At 32.5% G+C, this 22,900-nt stretch overlaps 3 protein-coding genes across 3 annotated transcripts; 1 reads left to right on the plus strand and 2 right to left on the minus strand.

Moving 5' to 3' along the window:
• The first annotated feature begins 1,541 nt into the window (after positions 1–1,541).
• LOC129288101 (reticulon-like protein B12) lies at positions 1,542–4,760 on the plus strand. Its single transcript, XM_054924467.1, has 4 exons — positions 1,542–1,775; positions 2,079–2,259; positions 3,602–3,813; positions 4,064–4,760. The coding sequence occupies exons 1-4, from the start codon at positions 1,703–1,705 to the stop codon at positions 4,231–4,233; spliced, it is 636 nt and encodes a 211-aa protein (XP_054780442.1). The 5' UTR covers positions 1,542–1,702; the 3' UTR covers positions 4,234–4,760.
• Positions 4,761–5,212: 452 nt separating this feature from the next.
• On the minus strand, positions 5,213–10,804 carry LOC129288100 (E3 ubiquitin-protein ligase HAKAI homolog). The gene is made up of 4 exons (XM_054924466.1): positions 10,685–10,804; positions 8,221–8,560; positions 6,867–6,925; positions 5,213–6,440 (listed from the first exon to the last, which is right to left on the minus strand). Exons 2-4 carry the CDS (start codon positions 8,473–8,475, stop codon positions 5,432–5,434), a joined length of 1,323 nt encoding a protein of 440 aa, XP_054780441.1. The 5' UTR covers positions 8,476–8,560; positions 10,685–10,804; the 3' UTR covers positions 5,213–5,431.
• Positions 10,805–11,463: 659 nt separating this feature from the next.
• LOC129288718 (mitochondrial uncoupling protein 1-like) lies at positions 11,464–15,948 on the minus strand. Its single transcript, XM_054925442.1, has 9 exons — positions 15,630–15,948; positions 14,641–14,859; positions 14,462–14,540; positions 13,894–14,027; positions 13,728–13,826; positions 13,533–13,637; positions 12,938–13,012; positions 12,558–12,644; positions 11,464–11,894 (listed from the first exon to the last, which is right to left on the minus strand). The coding sequence occupies exons 1-9, from the start codon at positions 15,711–15,713 to the stop codon at positions 11,859–11,861; spliced, it is 918 nt and encodes a 305-aa protein (XP_054781417.1). The 5' UTR covers positions 15,714–15,948; the 3' UTR covers positions 11,464–11,858.
• Positions 15,949–22,900: the final 6,952 nt, after the last annotated feature.

Below are 22,900 nucleotides of genomic sequence, written 5' to 3' on the forward strand. Positions count from 1 at the left end.
CATTTGGGATCTTCTTCTTCATTATTTCAACCATACTTTTTTTAAAATATTAACCCATCCAACTTGCTTGACCTGTGAGATTTGGCAAGTTAATCCAAACCAATTATATCTAATTTGAAATAGAAAATTCAATTGGACATGTGGCTAGTTAATAGGTTAGCAAGTTTAATCTGGTTTTTAAAAATAATGGTAAGTTCTACGAATAATTAATAAAATTATAGTCTACCTAAAATAAAATTGTAAATGAAAATGGGTTGCAAATAAGTTTTAGTGCATCTGACCAAAATGCATGTTAGCTATCAGATTCACATTACACCGATACTTTTTATATTTTTTTATTGAGCTTTCTAAACCTTGCTTAAGAACATCAAATCTCTTTCATTTGACCTAAGAATTAATTAGTTATTTTTTTTCACTTTTCAATAATTTAGTTTGTTCACCATAACATAACAATAAATAATTATATAGCATGTATATTAGTATATGTATTCTTATATTTATGCCCTTAAAATTTTAAAAATGATCATATCTTTATTTTTATCCTTATGCAGTGTCATATTTAATACACTTATCCACATCCATATTCCTTTCTTAATGTGATCAGCTAGAAGAACATTTTCTTTAAATAACACGCACTTATTAATCTGATTATTCCTTTCTATTATAAAACCCCAAAACAATCAAACATTTGTTCCATTTCAACCTGTCTCATTAATTAGTTATTATATTCCTTTTTTTTGGGCCAACTAATTATTCTATTCTATCACCAATCACCATTAGGAAAAATCAATTTATTAATTTCTATAATTTAAAATAAAATGTCTTATGATATATTTTGAACGTCTTGATAAGTACATATATTAAACTTAAATTAATCAGCTACAGATTTATACTTAATAAGAAAACAATCAAAATTCAGCATTTCAACCCATGTGGCTATACATAGTTTTCATCAAGTTAGTAAAAATCAGACCCTCAGCAAAGTACCAGTTCAAGACCTAACAATTAAATCTATCCAGATAAATAAACAAATTATCTCCTCAATTTTAGATTCAATAATATCATAAATTTTAAACTTATTTATTGTGTAAATTATTTTTTTAACTTTTGAAAACAATATAATTTGATTTTATTGTTAACAAAAGTTAGTTTTGATTATTAATTGATCAGAAAATGATAAAAAAAGACTCAAAAAATTATAGAAAAAGGACACATTTTTGGGGGGCCCTTGTCTGTAATTTTTTGATTTGTTATTATAATTTTTTGATATTTTTTGTAATTTTTTATTTTTTTATTTTTGATCAATTAATGATCAAAATTTAATTCAGAAGATAATAAATAAACTTTAGGCTTATGATATTATTGAATCATAAGTTCAGAAGATAATTTCTTCATCCACTCTTCGTAATTGTACTACGATTTTTAAGGGAGAATGAAAAGCAGGAGCAGCATGGCGCTTTTAGGCTGGAAGCAGGGACCACCAGCTGAAGCTTTCCGTTGTCATTCTTGTAATTTATTATTCACTGTTTTCAGGGACCGCTAGTCCAACAGGCAACAAAGGAAAGCAAGGGAAGCTGAATAAAACTATAAAAGCCCCCCCTCACTTCACTGCTTTTCCTATTTCACTGTGGATCATCATCGCAAAGCTGGCTCCTTTTTGGTGAGAGAGATCCCTTGCTGGATTCAACAGTTTCTTCCCCAGATGGGTTCATCTGATTCTGATCGATTGTTCAATAGGCAGAGAGCTCTTCATGAAATCCTCGGAGGTGGCCTGGGTAAGTCCAATCAAATCCCATAGTTTTTCTTAAATTTCTCAACTTTCTTGCTGATTTTTTCCGCAACTTTCAGTCAATAATTTCTTTCATCCAGTATCAAAATCTTCCCTCTTTGTCTCAATGATGTTTTATGCTTGTTCATTTCGCACTATCAATTCATTTAACCAATACTTTTTGGAGGAAAAGATGATACGACAAATGAAAAGAATTAGTGAGTAAATCCTTGACCTCTTCACCCAAAAAAAAAAAAAAAAAATCCTTACCTTACCTCTGTTCTTGAATCATCGTCATTCATCAATATAGTTGCAGATGTGATACTGTGGAGGCGAAAGAATCTAACTGTGGGGATATTGTTGGTTGCACTGGCTGCTTGGATCGTCTTTGAAAGATCTGGTTATACTCTTTTGTCGCTTGTTTCTAATGTTCTCCTCCTCCTTATAGTCATTCTTTATCTTTGGGCGAAATCAGCAGCAATTCTCAATAGGTAATACTCTCGCTATTTATTTCTTTGAATATATTTGGATCTTTCTTTCATTGTGCCCTTCTTTTAACTTTGAAGTGTACAATTATTAGACACAACAAGATAGTGGTATTGGAATCTTCAAATCTTTACAAACTACTGGTACATCACATTTAGTTTATTTTTTATGAACTAAAGTCGTTATTCCTCATTCTGGGCTTTTTTTGAGTGATTTATACGGCTTTTGACCTATTCCTTTTAAAAAACAAGGCTGGCATAATTTTTGTAGTTTAAGTTTGAATAGCATATAAATCAGAATTTGTAAATGCACTTGCTTCATTGTACATTGTTAGTTATGGCAGTATTGTGAAGAATTTCTAGTAACCTTAATGCTTTTTGCAGAATGGTGATGTACGTCTGTTCTTTTTGTACTTTTAGATTTATTTGCTTATAATTCTTGGTAACCTTATAATCTGGTATAGTTGTTCAGAGCAGTTCTGCGATTTGCTTATTTATTTAATTAATGAAATGCAATCTATTATAACAGCCACATTTTAGCCTTCTGAGAGACTTGATTACCAGAATTTTAAATGTACTGCTGAGTATTGATAGGTGAATCTTCAACTTATGACTTAATAGAGTGGGGAAATTTTGCATTGTCTTCAGGATGATTATCACTATCTAAGGTAGTAGATGCAACGTAAAGTCCTCAGTAAAGTGTTCTGGTCTTACGTTATTATTTATGTCCAATTCATTCTGGTATTGTGAAGATGGATAGATGCCTTGTTTGTGTTTTAAGTCTGAAAACCTGAAGTCCTAAAACTATAGTTGTCCTGTCACGATACATTGTTCCCTAGGGATTAGTTAGCTTGGTGGAATATGGAACTTCCTCTTTGACAGTGTTTTTCTATGGTTGGGTCTAAAATCATCTCCATTCTCTTTGACATCCATTCTATTTGTGCAAGTAAAGTGAAGTTCTGCTTGCCAAAAGAAAGAATTTTTTTTCAATTCTTGGGTTCATCAAATATAGTCTTTAATAAACACTGCATAATTTATTTATTTTTTACCCTTCCTCTCCTATTCTTTCTCTCTGTCTCATGCCAAATGAGACGTGAAATCTTAATATTCTCAGTGCATCACCAAATTTATGAAAGCAGGTTATTTATTTAATATAAGTAATGGAAAAGGATTAGCAATGTTGAGCAATGATAAAGAGTATAATGAACACTGTATAATCTTTTCCTCTTCCTCTCCTATCCTTTCTCTCTCTCATAGCAAATGAGACATTAAAACTTCATATTTTTCAGTGTATCACCAAATTTATGAAAGCAGTTTACTTCTCTCTCTGTTTTTTTTTTTTCGACAGACCAGCTCCACCTCTACCACAGTTGCATCTATCAGAGGAAATGGTCAATGAAGTTGCAACTTTCATCCGAACTAATGCAAATTATGTGCTTTCAGTTTCCCAGGATATTGCCCTGGGCAAGGACTCAAGATTGTTCTTGAAAGTAGCCATGTGCCTGTGGTTGATTTCTGCAGTTGGAGGCCTCACTGATTTTCTCACCCTGACTTACGCTAGTAAGTCTCTGAGTGTCATCTGATAAGCTAGACTCAATTTAGTCAGTACCAGTTGTTAGAAATGAAGTTCCAAAGCAGAAAATTGAAAAATGCTTAGGTGCAGGGTTTAGGTATTTTCCATCAACTAATAAAGTTTTACTGGAAGGTTTTAGAACAATTCTGGAGTGTAGCCTAGTCTGTTTATTGAAGATAGGTTCACCAAATCAATCTGATGAGACTATTAAAATCTTTTGCTTTTGTTATGTGGCAGGCCTTTTTATTACTCTCACTGTGCCAGCACTTTATGAAAGGTATGAAGATTTCATTGACAGATATATCTTGATGGGCTATCGGAAATCATTCCAATTGTATGCGAAAATAAATGAAGAATATATCAGCAAAGTGCAAAACTGGATTTTGGAGAAGAAAAAGCTGAGCTGATTTTTCTTACCGTTTTGGTAACTTATTTCCATTCTTTTCCTAAATGTTTCTTGGAGAATCATCGGTGAGAGTTTAATTGGAGTGTGGAGCATGGTGATGACTTCCCAGAACCTATTTGTAAAGAAGTGATTTTTGCGTTCTCCATCTTTGATGTGGATCTAATAGGTTTAAGTTTAACCTGAGAAAAGATACTGGTGCGAGAGAGTTTGGGACTATCTACAAACACTTCAGGGAATGTGCTGTTTGCAAGTATAGCTTTTTTCTTGTAATATATTTGCGTCATTCACACCTGAACCTTAATTATCTCCATGAAACTGTTTGTAGAGTTGATGGCAGTCAAAATGTTGCATCATCTTTTTTGCTTGGCAAATAGATGGCATGAGGCATCTCCCCCTGCCAACTTTCACTTCGATGATTTTTTGGGATACTAGTATAGGAGTGAAGTCGTAAATTTATTATGGTAATGTGAGCGATTGTGTTGTTTAGAATTTAGATCCTTTGAGAAGCGAATTTTATGATTTTGTTAATGTCAAGTGTTTTTCTGTCACGAAAAAAATGGTTAATTGTGAGAACCAGCCTTTCCATCACTAACGCTTCGTGCACTCATTGCAGTTACTAAGGTCTGAGACTGGTGAACATGAAATCTTACCTCTATTGTTCATCTTGTTTTCCTGAATCCAAAAGAAACTCTATTTCTAAGTAGCGTAGGCTACCCTATCAAAAGAGGAATCCAAGGGCTTTTCTTGTGAAAAAAATAGAAAATCAAGTGTCTTGTACATAGTTATGCTCAGATTTACCGGATTGGCTTGAGGGAGTGAAAAATCACACAAGAACTGGTGAAATATTTGTACATACTTGTGTTGGAGATATCTCAAAATTCAACTAGGAATCCACAAACAAACGAGACCCAAATATTAATGTTTAACTTAAGAGTCATGCAGAAGATCATCCAACAGATAAGTCAAGACTATGCATACAATAGAAAACAAAATAAAAATTAATTTTATAGATTTAACAACAATAAAATTTGATGACAACGAATTCGGCACATATATTTTTTTGGGTCTTAGAATACAAAATTCATTATCAATGCAACCTAATAGGTGCTAGATAATGTCAGTAACAACAAAGCGCTTACGTTTTATAAAACCAAATTTATCTAATAAGCACGAGAGCAGACTCTGTGACTCGGAGCCCGCTAGTCCTGACCACCAAAGGCTTCTCGAGTATCATGCTGCCAACCATAACCATGTCCATTGTGTCCAAACTCACCGGAATAATATTTCTGGTTCAGATGGGACATGGGCGGCAGTGGAGGTGGAGGTGGGAGGGGCATGGACTGTGGTGCCAATATACCTTTAGCGTCCCTTGGATCCATAGCCATGCCACCATGTCCTTGTTCAAAAGGTAGGCCACCAGTTCCTGCACTCAAGGGCTGGGGATAATTTGCTGGAAAATTAGAGCCGGTTGCAGAACCCGGTGGAAAACCAAGTAAGGAACTCTGGTCTCCACCTACTTCAGAAGCTGAGTCCTGCCTACGCATATCATAGGGGTTTACATAAAATGGCGGAGCTCCATCATGTGGTGGGAAGGGATGATAACCAAATGGCACAGGCGGATTCAACATTGCGTTAGCATTAACTGGCACAGCGAAATTGGGTGGCTGGGAAGGATGCATGGATGGATAATCAGGAAGTGGTGTCTCTGGTGTGACACCTCGGTGCCGGTCTGCAAACTGGGAAGGTTCTTGTAGAGGTCGCTGCATGTCAGAACTTTGTTGATAGAAGCTCTGAGGAATACCTCCATTAGAGCCAGACTGGAGATCTGCGGAGTGACTTTGAACTTGACCAAAAGAGGGTGGCTTTGGCTGCAAAGTCGGCCTAGAAGGTGGTTGGTCTCTTGGTGGTTGTTGACGAGCTTTGTCTTCTCGATCATTTAGCTGGGAATTTGAACCTGGAGAGAAAACAGGCCTTTGGGGAGCTCGAGCAGAAGATTCTGACATTGCAGGTTGCCGAACACCATGAGTCTCTGACTCATTTCCATCTTCTTTATCTACATTGGGGTGGAGAAGGTCAGCATGTACATCTTGGATATGCATTTCAAATTCTGACTTCTTCAAGAAAGACTTGAAACAGTGAGGAGCTGCACAGATGAATATTCCTTCCAACATTTTGATTGTCTGAATTTTCTGGATTCGTTCATCACACCTGTGTTCCAAGGAAGATGAAAAGTAATTACCCAATTTCATACTGTCAACTTCTATCTACAGAATCAACATAGAAGCCAACTTCAAGGTTGCATAATAATAAAAGTAACAACAAAGAAGACAAGTAACAGTGAACCAAAATGATGTGCTGAATCTCACTGCCTGAATTAAGACAGGCTGAGTACAGCTTCAAGGTTGCATAATGTGTCAAATACTTGAAATCAAACTCTTTCAAGCTTGAAAAGAAATCAGTTGGGGTTTGAAACTAAGACCTTGGACCTCCTAGATTAATTACTTACCATAAATAACACACCAAAGCAAAATCCAATAATTAATCTAAAGAAGGGGTCAAAACGAGACCAAAAGGACTGAATTGGCAGATATTCACTGCTTTGCTCTATGAAAAACAGAAGAGAAATATCCTTACAGATAGCACATTGAATCACTTCTAGCACAATCAAGACAGAAGGCATGCTCACAAGGGCTCTGCAAGACCATAAGCCTGTTAGTTTATAGAAAACCCACATCAAGTTATTCAACTCCATCAAATGCAGCTAAAGGAAAAGCACATGGAAGCCGTAAATCATAACATTGATATACTCCCTCTGGTCCTATCTATAGGGTAGGGAGAGAAGAATTTTTTTGATCCTATTTATAAGTCACGTCATTAAATTTTCATCATAATTTTTTTTTTACCCTCCATTGAACGTTAGAGAGAGAAAATATGCCATTAAAGTGTATATATTTAATAGAGGCAAAGTTGAAAACTTATTAAATTTTAAGAGAGTTAATGAGTTTTAAGATTTTACTTGATACTAGTGAAATATGTTGGAAGTGATTTATAAATAGAACCAGATTAGTAGCTTGCAACAAGAATCAATAATCTAAGACTAAAAGTAGCAAAATGATTCAAGTAAAACAGGTCATATCAATTCATGCCATTTCAACAAAATTTCATAAGTAGTGATCGTCAAAGAATTAGTTTAGAAACTCGAGAGAAAAAATCCCAAGGCTTGGAATAGGAATATAATGTTTGAAAGATACTGAGCTTGTATACTTCAGCAAAGTATACTCCCAGGAAAGTACAGAAAAGAATACAGTTGATGCTTTTACAAGAAAATTTCAGTGGTAGGATAACAACAAAATAAGCACATGAAAGAGAATTGAGCTACCACTCAAAACACAGAATTCAAGTGTTTTATACAAGTTCTTCATTCAAATTACTAATGAAAGAGATCTTTATGGATACAAAAGTATTAGCTGTTGAGATGGGAGAACTAACCTACTTAAATACCTATTGAGCATCCCATGCATATAAGACATAGTCACTAAAATGACTGGTCCATTTCTCATGCTTTTTCCAATATTTTTAATTTAATTATCAGGAGAAATTTGACACAAGTAAGAATGAATTATTCAGGGAATGCAATAATTACATGCATCCCTATAGCACATCTGACTTCACTACATTTTAAACACTTGTCCATTCCTGTTGCATAACTTAGTCAGCTGGTTGCATATTATTAATAATAGGAATGAAGCCAGCTGAAGCAACCATTCAGATAGCCTAATGCTTACTATAGTTTGATTTTTTTTTTTTTTAAATTTACTTTGTCTTCAGAGATGACTCAGGTTTGAGCAAATAAGATATCCTCTAAAGCCACCGTGTTGATTAAGCTTCCACGGAAGCTGAAGTGAAATCATACCAAACAACATGCTATATTATGAATAAAATGAGTCTAAAAAGACATTGAAAGAGGACAAAATATTTCAATAGTTACCAGCCGTCCATAGATTGCAATTGGGAAATCACAACGAACACAGAAATGGACACAGTCGCCACATTGACGACGAGATCTACGGCCAAGAGTCTTCACCAGTGAAGTAGCAGCTGCTGAACCGATGCCCTTTGCCACAGGAAGATCAGCAAGGACTAGATGATCGGGACATGTAACAGTAACAGTCTCAACAGGTGAGGACTTCACCCCTGCTAAACCTTCAGAGGCTGGAACCTTACTAAGCCGAATCTGAAGCATGTTGGACCAACTATTTCCCTGAACTCAAACTCTTGTAAAGAAAATAATCAGCAATTCAGTAAACCACGACAACAGATGCTCCCTCCTGCAAATAAATCAGAAGAAAATCAGTGAACATCTATACTCAGGCAGTAATCATTAATCAATATTAAAAGCAATGATAATAACTAGATCACTATTCAAGGATTAAACTATTGAGGACCAAATCTATGTTTTAAACATTTTTAAATACAATTTCCTCATATCCCAATCAGAAAATCATAAACACACGAGATGCAAAACCCATTTGATGCACATCAAGAAACTGTCAAGAAAAACCATATACAATTACAAATACAACACATCATAATCACCTAAAAGGATAAAAGGTTACAAAATTAGGTTCCAAATATCAATTATAAATTCCACCTTGATCATTATTTTCCCAAAGTTGAACTAAACCAGGATATAGAAACCATGAATCTCTCCCCCACACGCAACCCATCCTCTACTAAAAGAAGGAAATGTGAAACTGCGAGTAAGCCTTAAACAAGGCCCAGACAGAAGGGTCGACATAGCCAGAGTGGCTCAAGTCAAGAGACTCCTCGGCCAAACAATCAGACACACCAATGCAGAAAGAAACATGCAAATCATTCAGAACTTTCTTAACTACAATCCCAACCAGATCATCACGCTGATAGCACAATGAAGTTACAACTAGCAGGGGAGGTCTAAGCATGGTATTGAAAACCGGACCGGACCGGCCGGGTCAACCCGGAAACCGGTGAACCGGTCCCCTGTCCGGTCTGGGTTTGCACTTAACCCGGTGAGGGAGTGAACCGGTGTAACCCGGTCAACCCGGGTTCAACCCGGTATAACCCGGATAACCCGGTGGGTTGACTGGGTTAACCGGGTTAATATTTTTTCAGACTTTTACCCCAAAACGACGTCGTTTTTGATTTTTTTTTTCATTTTTAATTTTTCACAGCTCTGAGTTCGGAAAAAAATAACAAAAAAAAGTAAAATTAAAGTCAAAAAATAAAAAATTAGAGATAGAGCATGCTAAGTCCAAAAATATAGTATTTTATTATTGTTAGACTTTTGAGTGGTTGGATTTGGTTGAATGTTTTTATAATTAATGTCTTTTTATTTAAATTGTATTATTTTAATCATGACCGGTTTGCCACCGGTTCAACCCCCGGTTCAACCCTGATTGAACCACTAACCCGTGACCCAGTGCCATGACCGGTTTAATGACCGGTCCGGTTTTACGTACCTTGGGTCTAAGCCACTAAGGAACAATGATGTACATAGATCTCATAAAGAGGCTAGCAAATTCATAGGGTTAGCTAGCTTTGGCCAGAGAAGGAAAGCTAAATATCCTCTAAAATTCAACATATCAGACCTTTCTAAAATAATATCGTAGGAGCACTAATTTAAAACAAAAAACAAGACGCTCAAAAATCAACTCCAGCTCAATTTCAGTTTCCTAAGAGTTTATATTGAATCATCTATAGCCTCATGTCTCAAATATCAAAAGAATCAAAACCACCCTCTCACTTTCTTAGCTTACCCAGGCTAAATGTTCATAAATGTATCATCTACCATCATAGATGAAAATTTTTCAAAACCGTTCCATCTCAAGTCAATAATACATTGTAACCAAGGAACTCTAAAGCTCAATTTTAAATTTTTAAATCAGAATTTTAAAATTATGAAAATCCTGTAGCCCTAGAAGAAACAATTCGCCAAAACACCAAGCTTACTCACTAATATTACAAACAAAATGATGATTTATAAGCCCAAAGCCTTGGCTCAATTGGCACCTGACTAGACCTACAGACGGTCCTCATCTCCCACCCCAAGAGTTTCTCTTTAAACGCAAAAAATCAACAGAGAACGAGTAGTTATGGTGTGCAAATGTAAGAATCGGGAGATTCAAATAAAACAGAGAGCGAATCAATAACGCAAGGCAATAAAATGTCAACGTCAGGTATGAAGAGTATCAGAAAACATAATCCAGATGCATTTGAGCACACAAACAGAATAAAACCGAAGATGGACTAGAACACGCGTTAACTGTAATAATTCTAAAATTTTGGATGATAAGAACTAGAACACAAGTCGATGAAGTTCCACTGACTGCCCCAAAACCCTAGCATACGAGGGGAGAGATAATTTTTTTTTTTTCCAAATTACAGATTTAAGATTAAGAGTTGAAGCAACGAACTAGTAGCACAGGAACCGGCGCAGCTGCTTCATTCACGAGCTTGATGTCTCAGTTTTCGTTCACAACGGGGTAAAGGTCTCTCTGCCTGAAGTGCGAATGGGCAAGACGAAGTCCGGTAGTCCATAATTTGTTACTTTTTAATTGAAATAAAATAAATAAATATTTTTAAATTATTTTTAAATTTAATATTCACGCAAAATGTATTCTTTTTTAGTATATGTTATTTATCACATCTTCATTAAAAATTACGTAATTGTTCTATTTTGATTATCGTAATAATAATATTATAATATGTATATAAACTATTAAGGAAAACTAGATCATGTAATATAATTGCTAAATAATTCATTTGTGTTTATTCGCCAAAAAAAATGGTAGATTTGTTTTTTAAGACAAAATAGTACATTTGTTTATATACCAAGCATTTGCCATGCCAACTGAAAATATAATGACCAAACTATAAAAAGTATACAAATCTAAGAAAATTAATTATTTTATTCAAATAACTTATTTCAGCTTTTAATTTAATTTCCATGAATTTTATTTTTTTCATGTAAAGGGAGAGTTTATACGATTTTTTTTTATTAATGATTGTAATTGCAATTTTCTTTTACTTTTTAAATGTTATTCTTCATAGATTAAAAGCGCCGCTAACAGTCCATCTTTCCTTTATGCAAAGTAACATTCATTCTTATATTCGTATATTGTTAAGTCTAACAAAAATAATTGTTTCAACATACATACATACATATATATATATATGGCACCAATAAGAAACAGACTCTGGACGAAGAATTTAATTCTAATTCTATCCCGCCGATAGAAGTTGCTGGTATATTAAATTACTACTTTTAAACAAAAAATATTCTATCTCAGCCTTTAAATTTAAAGTTTAAATCACCAAAACGCAGCTTCCAGCCTCTCGGAAACGCGGGGAAAGATGAAGCATAGCTTCAACAAGCAGGATCTCTAACTTGGAGCTTTATAGCAATCAGAAATTATTCAGAGCTGGAGCACGTCAAATTTTAAATAGCTCATGAATACTTCCGTTCTTTTTTCCTGAAAAATGTTCTACGATATCCCCTATTTAAGAAAATGAAGGCAAGAGGATACATTATTTTCTCAACAGTTTGTATTGCACCAATCGTCGTATACCGGTATTTGCATAATTAACTCAGGATGACTCTATATTTCTGACGACCTTTTTAGCCTGTCGAGATATTGAGAGGGGAGTATAAATCAGCATGCAAGATCATAGAATATAATGCTAAACAGATAGATACAATGATATATGACAAAAACACAGATTGCTTGACAAGTTGATCTGACAAGTCCGTGTGAAATGTTAGGCTAATGAGGCGGTTTCCTTAGGTCTCTGAAAATATTTACCTATATTTTTATATGATCAGTCATTATTTTTTTTTTCATTAAGTAGTAATATTAATTATATATTTTTATTTGAAAATGAGAGTCTTGCTTAAAAAGAAAAAAAATACCAGTTATGATCTTAAATATCAGCCATGTTATGTGTATTTATTCTTCTTTTTACTTTTTATTTAAAATTGTGATTGTTTTAATTACTTTTTATTGGTGTTGATTCGAAGTGACAAAAATGTTAAATACAAAATTTGAATCTGGTTTTGATAAATTGAAAAAATAATATGAAAATAAATGAATGATAATATTTTAGGCTTTTTAAACAATTTTTCCTTAGGTACAAAAAATCCTTCACACGGCCTGGCTAATCAAATCAATGCCAAAGTTGCATTACATATGTTATAAATAATAACAACGAGTGAAATTTACAGGACAAGTATCAAACATCATATCGTATGTATTTTTCTCTTTAAAATAGACAAAGTATTTGACCTACCTGTTCTAAGGTTAGAAACATGATCACATTCCAGGACCCCAGCCGTCCAAAATTTGGGATGAACCCCTTATAAAAGGCAAAAGGTCCCTGCAACACAATAGATTCCATGACCTATCAGATCTGATAGAGGATACCCAAATGCAAAATAACATGGTAGGCCCTTAAGAAATGAAATACTAAGCTTCTACATATGGCCAACTGCTGTCAGGCACGGTATTGTGGATTGACATATAGATGGTGTTTATCACAGAAGCAAGGTAGAAAATCAGGCACAAGAATGGAAAATGCTCAGACAAACCAAAGTGGTTACAACTGCGATGTTTAAAAAAAAACAAAAGAAAAAAAAAAGGAACATAGTATTTGTAGAAGGTAAGTCATACATCGTTCTTCAAAGTTTTCACGAAACAATCGACAGTGCTTTTGTAAGTAGAGTCTCCCATCATTCTGGACTTAACCTGCATATGCACCAGAAAGAACATGAATTAATGGGCTGTTAGGAGTGCACAAACAAAAGGCTATTGATTTTTTTATCAACTAAAGAGAGAAAGAAAAAGAGAGACTTTATTATGTGTCCACAAAATGGGGATTTAGATTCCGTAAGACGTGGTTAGAGTCCATTTCATCCGTCTATTTGCAACTCGTGCTTAATCGTAACCACTGTTCTTTTATCTTGTAGGCTTGCTATCTATCGAAAAGGTTCCCTAAGGTAATGTCTAGCTTTTTTAAAAATAATAATAATAATTTGCAGCGATTTTCAACTTTATAACATTGTGAAATTATAAAATTTTTATTTAATATGCAATTGAAACTCAAAATATATAGACTGCGTTTCTCATTGCATCCAAATTCCAAAATGAACCTCAGAAATACCAGCCATAAACAAGAAATACTTCTTAAGCTCTAAAAGCCGTTATAATTAAAAAAGAGATAACCAAATCAGCTATAAATTTTCATGGGTTGAAGATGATAGACTACCACATCAACTGGAGAGCCAATACAGACAGCGAAAAACCCTGCCCCAAGACCAGCAAGGAGATGGGTTACAACATTGTCGGTAAAACCTGGGATTTTCAAAATGGTCTGCAGTCCAATTTAAGTCTCATAAGAAAGGGATTAAACATAAAACAGGGTTTAACTCCAAAAACAAGAGTTCAGTATCTTTTACATCACCTGCTTCACTTGATCGTAGCTGGCTAGTTCAGCTGCATTGATGATAGCATTTCTTGCTATATTGGGGCCAATCCCAGTCCAAAGAGCCCCAAGTCCTTCCTGTGTGTAGATATAGGTTTATGAACTAAAAAGGATCGGTCAATAATATCAGATTAAATCCACTCACCTGTCTCACAATTGTAGAGTAAGCATTTAATGATCCAGAGTAGCGCCTTGGTACACCGGGAGGTAATTTTCCTTCAGCCTGAAGTCGAACTTTCACAAGATCAGTTGGATTAGCTATGGTAATTCCCAAAGCACCTGTTCATGTGGCAAATGCAAATGCAAAGGGATCTCAATTAGGGTATTAGCACAATAAGATAGCATAATTCCTGCCAACAGAAGAAAAATTCTTAAATGTTCTCAAGTGCCACACCATTTGCATTCTCTTCAATAAAAAGAGTTCAAATCAAACAATATGAGACTCATTTACAACTAAAATAATGACAAGTCAAACAATACTGTACGAAGCTCACTCCATTATCCACTCAAATTATTACACAAATAGCGCATTTTGTTTGATGTAGAATTTTTTTTTTTTTTTAATTGAAGATGACACTCTAAGATTACTTGAGAATTTTTCACCCAAAAAAAAAATTGATGGGCATACAAATTCTTGCCAAGAGAATGCCAACAATTCAAAGATAAGCAAACAAATTAATTTATATTCCCATGGAACCTAGAATTGGTCTTACCAGTTGTAAGGGCAGCAAGAATTTTCTTTGATAATGGAACATCTCCAACAAAGTCACTTCCCACATAGAAATTCTTAACCTTTAAAATTTAAAAATCCCATGTTGAAAATCAGATGGCATAAACAAATATGAATTAAAAAAATCCATAAAGTTGTAGCACCAAAAACTTCAGAACTCACAGGTTCATATAACCCAATTCTTAACCCTCCAAACAAACATTGACGATGCAGTCCCGGCACAATGCCCTTCCAGAGTGCTGAAGCACCTTCTTCCCTTGCAATAGTCGCAACTGTCCCAAGCAAGCCCTTATATTTAGGTAAGATCACCGCATCACCAGCTGCAACTTGTTTTTGAAGCTGGAGCCTAACTTTGGCAGTGTCTAAAGGGATAGTGCATGCCTATTTTAAATTTAAATAAAATAGCTTGATAAATTTGAGCAGCTGGATTCTGAATAAAGAACAGAAATACAAATAAGAGCTATATGATGACTAGTGCACTGAACACTCAGAAGAGCACATGTCAATTTCACAGAAAAGCACTCAGGATAGTTGCCACATATTTCATCAAGGAAATTGCTACATAGATCTTTGTTACACTATGCAATAGGCAATAACTATTCCGTTTAGACTTGAAAAACAAACAGCCACAGCGAGTTGAGTACAAGTTTAAATTGTAGCGTTTCTAATTTGAATCTTCCAAGATCAGTGTCTTTGAAGCGGAAGAGACGGTAATACTTGTGAGACTCACGTCGTGTATTTCACCCAATCTATCCCCCCACCCTTTCCGTCTCTCTCTCACTGCAGAAGAGCTTATAACTTTGGACGATCTGAATCTGTTGTAGTACTGAAGATGGTTGGACCTCACGATATTTAGCTGAATTATGAATTTGATAGCTGAGAATGTTTATGAATTTCAAATGAGACAGTGCTGGAAGAAATAACACGCAAAAGCTGAAGCACAGAGAAACCAAGAAATTTACCAAACGAACAGGAACGGGATGGCATTAGCATTTAGATCCATACTATTATCATTCACAGAAATGCTACAAGAAATAAATAAATAAAAGAAATGATGGATTTTGCAGGCGATCATCACGAGGTTCCCCAAACAAGGGCGTCCAGGTAGCAGTTATACAAGAAAGAGCAAAGGCCATAAAGAATTGAACTACCTCGGCAAAACATGCGGCAAAAGCACTGCTGGCGAAGGTTCCAGCGAAGGAGATATTTGATTTGGACTTGCTATCAGCCACCATGGCTTCCCAGAGTTGAGAACTGATAAGGTTACAGGGAAATGAGTACTAAAGAGAAGAGAAGAACAAAGAAGGAATCAAAACCAAAAGGAAGAATGGAACAGATTCTCCACAGACACTGTAAACAAAATGACTTCGGAGTAAGAAGGCAATTAACAAGATGACAGAAGAAAATGGGGTTTTGGCGCAAATTGGCATCACTTGAGAAATGAATTGAGTCAAAACCGAAGCTTGCGCAATATGGGTCCCTCCCAGTGACCCTTTTTAAATAGATGAAGCTCGTGGCCAGAGTGGGAACTAAAATGTGATATTTGATATTACAAGATTTGAATATTAGAGTAATTTTAGAATATTATAAATTTTTTAAATATCGATATTGATTGGGCATAATTTTTATAAATAACATAACTTACAGTATATATTTTGTTACGAAATATATTTTAATTGTGTGTGTGATAAATTATTTGTCCAGAGTTAGCATAAAGTATAAATTGCTATTGCTTATACAGTTACCATTCTATTACTATGTCTCGAATCATGGAAGCATAGAATGACTTGGGTATTAAATTTCTATTTGTAATGTCGGGTTGTATATCTCAGGCCCAAACATAAACCCCTTTATAGAATGAGGGCTTTATCAGAATATAAAATAATATGAGAAATTATATGCAGTTTTCTCCTTTTTGTTTGAAAATGGGAGAGAACAACTTTACAACTGTTCATTCACATTCAGAGAAGAGGCAGTGTAGTGGGTTAAAATGCTAAGTATGTAATCTGATTTAAGTGTGCTCTACGAAGATACAGAACCTCTCTTCCAGTTTCTCTCTTTCACTCCTCTTTGCGTGTGCATTTGTTTTGTATTCAAAAACAAGTTTGAGTACGTAACTCCATTTCCACGTAAGACCCATTTGGTACGTCTCATCAGAGTGTGTTTCCTTTTTCATATTTTTATCGGTAAAATAAACAAAAGTTTAGGAATTAATATATCATATATGTTGAAATTATGTTTTAAATCTCTACAATTCTTTGTGATTATTTTTTTATATTATCTTAATATAAATCTATCATATTACTATTTGATATTTTAAAAGATATTTATTATTATTCAAAATAATATTTTTAATTGATTACAAACTCTATATATATCTTGTCTTTTCATCTCCCGTAGCAGAGACAATTATTATAATTTCTCATTTTTATAGTGAAATCACTCGCTCGTTGTCTGAGAGTTTTTTATCTCTCAAATTGAGGGATTTTTCACATTAAATTTATTGTGTCATCTTTTATCACTTTCTCTAACTTCTTTATTGTTTTCAATTGTTTTATCTTATTTACTTTTGCTTATTATTTGCTCACTTCCTAACAATATAAAATTTACAAAAATATTGCATTAGCTAGTCAAGTTATGAGATTTATAAAAAAGTCCCATTGGTTAAGTCGTTGGGAGGAAAAAAAATAGAAATCAAACTTAAGTAATACTAACACCTCAATTGTCAAAACAAATGTCACTTGAATTGAAAGTCTTGATATTCCCTCGAATGCTTTTCCTGCTCTTTCAAACATTTTTTTTAGTAGTGCATATATATCTTCTTTGAATATTCTTGTTACGATAACAAAAACAAATACTACTTCCGATCTTTATTATTAAAACACTTTTAATAATTTTATGCATTTTAAAAAAGTTGATTTTTTTAATATCATAAAAAATAATTTGTACTTCCTTTTTGACTCGTGACTTTTAATAATAATACAATTATATTAAATTTAAGGATAAAATTAAAAAAAAGTTGAAATATTACAAGAGATCCTACCTTTTGAACAAAAAATTACCTATAGAAGGTGCCTGACCGGAGGGAGTAGTTTAGGAAAAGAATCAAGGTCCTTCAAGTGAGTTAAGGTGGGATGAGAAATTACTTGAAGAATCAGAGACCTTGAATGACTTGATGTTTTCTCCCAAATAATTATATCATGTGGTTCTTTGTAGCAGTTTCACCTCGAAAGAAGAGTGATGGGACAAAAGAATTTGGAATGGAGAAGCCAACTTCAAGTTGAAAGGAGCAAGAAGACAAGGGGCGGTGAGTAAGAAGTAGGAACGCATTTGGCTAGTTGCCTCATCCTCCTTTGCTTTGCGTCCACTTCCTTCAAGTCCTTTTAAAGCCAACCTTTCATTGTTTTCCAATATATCGAAGAGAAAGGGACGCCTTCGTGGTCTTTAACAGTGTTCAATTCCGATCAAGGTTTTAAAAATTCCAAAAATCCATGATTTTTAACGGTGCTTAATGCTTTTTTTTTTTTTGTAGGTTCTGTAAATATTGTTTTCGCAACTTCGAAATGCAACTTTGGGGTTGATTCCTCTCTGTTGCAGCCGGCTGAAGGCTGTTTGTTGTCCTTGGGGCAGCAAGTGGACATGGTTCTTCATCAACAAAACCTTTTTGGGCTTCTTGCCTGTACCTCTGTTGGCCCCCCTGTCTTTGGAGTTTGGAGCCAGGGAGACAGAATTTCTTTCGATAGATACATGCAAACAGTTGAACTATTGAAAGATGATAAGTTATGCCCTCCGTTTCAAATTATAAAATAATATTAAATACATTTTATTATTTAAAAATATAAGATAATTTGATAAAAATAAAATTTTATTAACGATGCTTTTTAATATTACTTTTAAAGGGAAGAAAAATTTAAAATGGTTGTAAATTTAAAGTTATATTAATTGAAGAGTATTCTTAAAAGTTTATAATTTTGTGTTGAAAAGGTAAATTTGTACAATGTTATTATTGAATTTTATTGATGTGCATAATCTTATTTCAAGTTATCTTATAATTTAAAATAAATAAAGTACTTATATGATTACCTGATTAGGTCAAACTTAAATGTTATTGATCTCATATATAAGGATGAAGGATGACAAATGGAAGTTGCAGTTCATGCATCAAACGGCAGGGTTCATCCACACTTGGGCCATGTCCAATAACTCCTTTTCAGTTGCTTGCTAGTTTCCTCATGGGTGTTAGTTCCCTGCTTGGGCTTATCTTTGTTTCTTGACTTCTATCATTATTGGGTCTATTTGAGTCGCCCTTGTTGCTATTTTTCAAGTGAGGGTTTTGATGTTGGTTTTAAGAAGTCGGCCGGGCCTTGTGTCTTCCTTGTTGCTCTGTATTGCCTACTTTTATTTTGCATGTTTTTCTTTTATAGGTTTATGTTTAATTAATGCATTTTGTCAAAACTCTAGGACCCTTTTAGATTAATCACTTGCAAACGTGAGTTCAGCATTTTGCTGCATACTGCTTCTAGGTTGTTTTTGTTATGTAAAATAGGTTGCTAGAGAAAGTAAATGCAAAAATAGACTAAATTATTTTTAAACAAGCCAAGTTGGGTTAAAGTTTACAAGAGAATATCACGTGTTTTTTTTTAAATTTATTACAATTTTATACTTGGGGATGTCTTTCCTACTATTTTATGCTTCAAAACCAGGTTTAAGGTTAGGTATGGAATGATTTATTATTTTTTAATGTATACAAATATATTATTCAAGTTTGGAATTATGTAAGGGATGAATTATTAACTTTTAGATGTATGTAAAAATTATTTTTTACCTATTTGAAATTCAAGTCTAATCATATTTAAATTTAAATTAATATCTATCTATTTAAAGTTTTCATCCACCCTAAAGATATGCCAAAAATTAAGGTTTATATGATTGAGTGTACACACACATCATTTCAGTGAATTATAAATATGATAAAATATATATGTTAATTTGTTTAAATATGCATAAATTTTGAGTATCACTTGCAAAGCACACATCTGTCAATATTTAATTTTGAATATCCGATGCAAAGCACATATCCTCAATGAGGATTGATTTTCAAAGTAAAATATATTAAATATCTATACTCACAAAAATAAATATTTAATATCTATCATCTTAATTTTTTTAAAAAACATCCCTTCATTTTTCTTTCTAATTCTGCCTTGATCAATTATAAATTACCAAGTTAGGCTAAAAGTAACCTTCACATCCTCTCCTCTTGACAATTATCTATATTATCAATGGCTTCTACATTTTAAGATTAATGCCATTTGCACCATCAACACAATAAAAAGAATTAGCACATTGAGATTAGGGTGATTCATGTTCGAAAATTGCCAAGTAGAAATATATATATGAAAAATCCAACAACATTGAATCGTTCTTCAAAGATGCTAGAGTAAATGTTTGTGTTTTCTTTTTCTTTTTCACAATTTGAATCCCATCAATTATATCCAGTATATAATACTTATTTTATCTATGGGACAATATTGCCATAGGGTGATCGGATCTCCGCAGTCATTTGAAAGCCTTTTGTAAGATGTTTTTTAGATAGATTGTATCCATTTAAAATATATAAAATTTTAAAATTTAGGATCTCTTAATACTCCGAATCGTATCGAATAATAGATTACCCTTACAAGATTAAGTTCATGTTCTCTACTACTATGAAATTGCATCCTAAGATAGGTTTTATCCATCATTTTGGCTTCAATTTTGTTAATATTCTATATATTATAGATAGGGAGGCAACGGTTGACAATTACTTAGTTTGTATGTATTTAAATTTTTTAAATTTGTTATTTGAAAACTCTTTTTAATATGTTTAAGATAATACCCTAAAATTATGGTGTTTAGTAATTAAAGTAATTATTTAATGTAACAAGTTTGAATGATCTATTCTTTTCTATCTCAATATTAAATGATTTACCTTTTTTTAGATGTAATTGGAAGGTTACATGGAATTAGAGAGTTGGAAAAGCCCATTGACAACGCGGAAAAAAAAACCAAAAAAGATGGAATAGTTCGTATGTATTTAAATTTGTTATTTGAAAACTCTTTTTAATATGTTTAAGATAATACCCTAAAATTATGGTGTTTAGTAATTAAAGTAATTATTTAATGTAATGAGTTTGAATGATCTATTCTTATCTATCTGAATATTAAATAGTCTATGTAATTGGAAGGTTATATGGAATTAAAGAGTTGGAAAAGCCCATTGACCAGGAGGAAAAAAAAAACCAAAAAGGATGGTAATAAGTAGAAGATGCAAAGTAATATGGCATAAATTTCATATATTTATATATTTGAAATATTATTTTTTTACATTTTAATTTTTGGTGTTTGTAACCAAAATTAATTGAATTTTATTTTCATTTGAAAATAATATTATTTTATTTGTAATCTTGAGGTGTCAGGCAATCAATTGAATGAAACAATAAAGCAATTGATCAGCCAAACTTTTCAAATAAATTTTTACTAATAATATATAAAAATATTTTGGGTTTAAAATTTTGAATTCATTTATGATTTTAGAAAATATATTTAATATTATTAAACCTCTAAACTTTAACGTCGGCAGAAAAGATACTTTAAAATTAACATAACAACTAAATTTATTGTATGTACATTTTTAATGCTGAGAGAATCCGTTTGGGTACATGAACTTCAGATTGGATGCATACAAGTGTCAACCACATGTCCCTTTATTATAAACATTTTTTTTTTTTAAAAGTTAAGGTGAGTTGGATTCTAAAAGCTCATCAGGATTAATGCATGTCTTTAAGTTTAAAAAGTGTTTAAAAATCACCTGCTAACAATATCCATGTACTTTTAAAAATATTTATAAATCACCTACTAACAAAATTCTCATATCAGCAGTGAGATTTGAGTTGACAACTTTATGGGTTATGAGACAACTCTTTATCAACTGAACCAATCTTTATTAGCTTATTATATACATATTTTATTAATATGTTTTCTAAAGCCTAACATTCAAAACCAAAATATTTAGTTAATCCATATTTTAATCTAATACCTAATATTAGAAACTAAAATCATGGGCAGATAAACTATGGTTTGGATTTTATATTTTATTAATTTAATTTGATATGTTTGATATCGAAAATTTATTACTAAAATATATACACAATAAAAGAGCGATTTGATATGTTTGATATCGAAAATTTATTACTAAAATATATACACAATAAAAGAGCGATTACTAGTTTGCTGTATTATTTTTAAACCTTTAACTTCAATCTATCTATTTGAAATTCAAATCAACCCACTTAAATTTATTAGATGTATCCAAAATATTTAGTTAATCAATATATTAATCTAATACCTAATATTCAAGATTGAAATTATGGGCTAATAATATATGGTCATTTTATAAAATTTTCAATATCTATTCAAATTTTGAATATTGCATAGTCATATATTAGGATACATGGGTTGTTCATCTATACCCAAAATAATATATATATATATATATATATATTTATATTTATATTTATATAATACCTAATATTCAAACCAAAATTAAAGGCTAATTATATATTAATCTACTTTGACTTTGATTTACACAAAATACCCAAAATTGACATAATATACATCTATTCGAAACCATTTTGAAAGTTATTATAAACAAATCTATTTGGAGTGAGATTAAACCTTCGTATATTACAAGTTATTTGTTAAATATATTGAATTGTTGCCTTTTTTAACCAGCAAATATATTGAATTGATGCTAAAGTTATTATTAAAAAAACCATATATTTATATCACTAAAGTTTATTTAATGTTTTTATTTGTTCACACCAAGTCTACCTCCATATTTCTATTTCTGTTGATATTTATTTTGCAAAATAACCATAATTGTGTAATATCTTCAATCTCCTATTAAAGAGGTGTTCATTTTAGTGTCCAACCATGCAATGAACATTATTACTACTAATAGGAAAATACTTGTGAACAATCAAAAAATATTTAATAATATTTAATATATTTACCATCCTTGTTATGCAGTTGTTTGTTTGAGACATGAAAAATCAAATGAAGAAAAATTATTGGTGAGTATTTTATTATTTTTATCAAATAAAAAATTCATTTTTCTAATTAAATGTTGAATGTATATCAAATTACCATCAATTAATTTCAAATCATATTTAAAAAGTTGTTTTTAATAATAAATGAAGAAAATTTGTTGTGGAAATTCCATTATTCTTATCAAATAAAAAAAAGTTACCTTCTGATTAAATGTTGAATATAAGTAAAATTATGGCTGGTGAATTTCAATCATATTAAAAAGTTTTTTTAAAAAAATACATTTTTGTCAAAATATTTTAATACTAATATTCAAATGGATAAGAAATTACTC

Source organism: Prosopis cineraria, unplaced genomic scaffold (genome assembly GCF_029017545.1).
Source record: "Prosopis cineraria cultivar Desert tree isolate PC_DT_omini unplaced genomic scaffold, ASM2901754v1 PC12, whole genome shotgun sequence".
In the NCBI taxonomy this organism is placed as follows: domain Eukaryota; kingdom Viridiplantae; phylum Streptophyta; class Magnoliopsida; order Fabales; family Fabaceae; genus Prosopis; species Prosopis cineraria.

Excerpts from the sequence above, each read along its gene's own strand:
- LOC129288101 (XM_054924467.1), top strand. The coding sequence starts at position 1,703 with ATGGGTTCATCTGATTCTGATCGATTGTTCAATAGGCAGAGAGCTCTT. Across the intron at positions 2,260-3,601 it reads TCAGCAGCAATTCTCAATAG|ACCAGCTCCACCTCTACCAC; the intron begins GTAATACTCTCG and ends TTTTTTCGACAG. Across the intron at positions 3,814-4,063 it reads TCTCACCCTGACTTACGCTA|GCCTTTTTATTACTCTCACT; the intron begins GTAAGTCTCTGA and ends GTTATGTGGCAG.
- LOC129288718 (XM_054925442.1), bottom strand. The coding sequence starts at position 15,713 with ATGGTGGCTGATAGCAAGTCCAAATCAAATATCTCCTTCGCTGGAACC. Across the intron at positions 13,638-13,727 it reads GCTACGATCAAGTGAAGCAG|ACCATTTTGAAAATCCCAGG; the intron begins GTGATGTAAAAG and ends ATTGGACTGCAG. Across the intron at positions 11,895-12,557 it reads TGTTTCTAACCTTAGAACAG|GCTAAAAAGGTCGTCAGAAA; the intron begins GTAGGTCAAATA and ends ATATCTCGACAG.
- LOC129288100 (XM_054924466.1), bottom strand. The coding sequence starts at position 8,475 with ATGCTTCAGATTCGGCTTAGTAAGGTTCCAGCCTCTGAAGGTTTAGCA. Across the intron at positions 6,926-8,220 it reads TTGCAATCTATGGACGGCTG|AGCCCTTGTGAGCATGCCTT; the intron begins GTAACTATTGAA and ends ATGGTCTTGCAG. Across the intron at positions 6,441-6,866 it reads AGTGATTCAATGTGCTATCT|GTGTGATGAACGAATCCAGA; the intron begins GTAAGGATATTT and ends CTTGGAACACAG.